Here is a 1,504-nt window from a genome sequence, read left to right as displayed (position 1 = left end):
AGAAAAATATGTTACGTTTATATATTAAATATATTTATATATGATATAAATTATATGAATATAAATATATACATGTAAATATTTTCAAAATATATGCTGTATGTGTGTGTATTTATATATACATAATAAATATACACAGTACACACACATATATTATGAAAACAAAAACTTTTATTTTGGATGCGATTAATCGTTTGACAGCACTAGTTTTTACTATAGTTTTTGATCAAAAATCTAGTCTTAGGAGACTTCTTTCAAAAACATTTTTTTAAAATCTTAATTATTCCAAACGTTTGACTGGCAGTGTTAAACAAAAGACTGACCTGCAGACTCTTTTTGCCGTAGGCTATTCCCCGTCCATAGATGGCACTGACCAGCTCAGGATCTCCCTGGTGACAGAGGACAGTTCTTTTGTGAAAAAGGGCTTATAAAAAGTTCACTATTACCACACAATCAACTTCTTGTTCAATACTACTACTCAACCTTAGTTAGGGTGTTTCTGTTGATATTAATTTAACTGTATACAACTGATATACTAATATTTCAACATAAAATGGCCTTCACAACTTTCACTTCTAGAATGCGGATATAGGATATTGCAAAAAAATAAAAGAAAATACAAGAAACTTTATATCCAACTGAGTGGATCATGAAAAGTGTCCAATAACAAGGAAACAAGATAACCAAATGATTCAGCCATGTGACCTCAAAATGTGGCTCCTCTGAGCTGCACGTGAAACAGCCTGTGGTGCGTTCACACCGTGTCAGAAATTCTTTGCAATATTACTTACTATAGCAACACTATTAACACTAAAAAGAATGTCTAATTTGAGTAATTAACAAAAAAAACACAATACAAGAAGTAATAGTAGCGCAAATGGATTTTAATAAGCTTTTTTTATTTATTTATTTTTATATATAAAGCTTATTTATTTTATTTAAGAGCTACATTAACTACATTAAACTATATTTTATATTGTTTGATTACTTTCAGATTATTCTTGCATTTTTAAGACATTAACAGTAGTCAGTTGTAGGAATAATTAAAGGGATAGTTCACCCAAAAATGAAATTCTGTCATTAATTACTCACCCTCGTGTCGTTCCAAACCCGTAAGACCTTCGTTCATCTTCGGAACACAATTTAAGATATTTTTGATGAAATCTGAGGGCTCTCTGACCCTCCCATAGACAGCAAGGTAACTACCACGTTCAAGGTCCAAAAAAGTACCAAGATGATCGACAAAGTAGTCCGTGTGACATCAGTGGTTCAACTGTAAAGTTACGAAGCTACGCGAATACTTTTTTTGCGCAAAGAAAACAAGAATAACGACTTTATTCCACATTTTCGTCTCTACTGCGTCACTTGTGGACGCGCGTTCACGACAGTATCATGACGTGAGCGTGTGGCGGCGCTGACCCAGATCCGGCGTAATGACGGAATGTCATTATGTCATTTTCACACATGAAAATGTGGAATAAAGTCGTTATTTTTGTTTTCTTTG

General features: G+C 32.9%; 1 protein-coding gene across 1 annotated transcript in view; it reads right to left on the bottom strand.

The window, feature by feature from the left end:
- The window catches only part of LOC107727341 (tetratricopeptide repeat protein 13), a gene marked incomplete at its 3' end in the record, with an annotated part of 21,908 nt that overhangs the window by 18,160 nt on the left and 2,244 nt on the right, over positions 1-1,504 (bottom strand). Inside the window, exon 4 of the mRNA XM_016537184.1 lies at positions 324-389. Coding sequence (XP_016392670.1) covers positions 324-389 — 66 coding nt within the window. The remainder of the gene's footprint in view (positions 1-323; positions 390-1,504) is intronic.

Source organism: Sinocyclocheilus rhinocerous, unplaced genomic scaffold (assembly GCF_001515625.1).
Source record: "Sinocyclocheilus rhinocerous isolate Xijiao unplaced genomic scaffold, SAMN03320098_v1.1 scaffold156, whole genome shotgun sequence".
Lineage (NCBI taxonomy): Eukaryota > Metazoa > Chordata > Actinopteri > Cypriniformes > Cyprinidae > Sinocyclocheilus > Sinocyclocheilus rhinocerous.
Note: the sequence above shows the minus strand (reverse complement) of the source record. Positions and strands in the feature narration are given on the sequence as shown.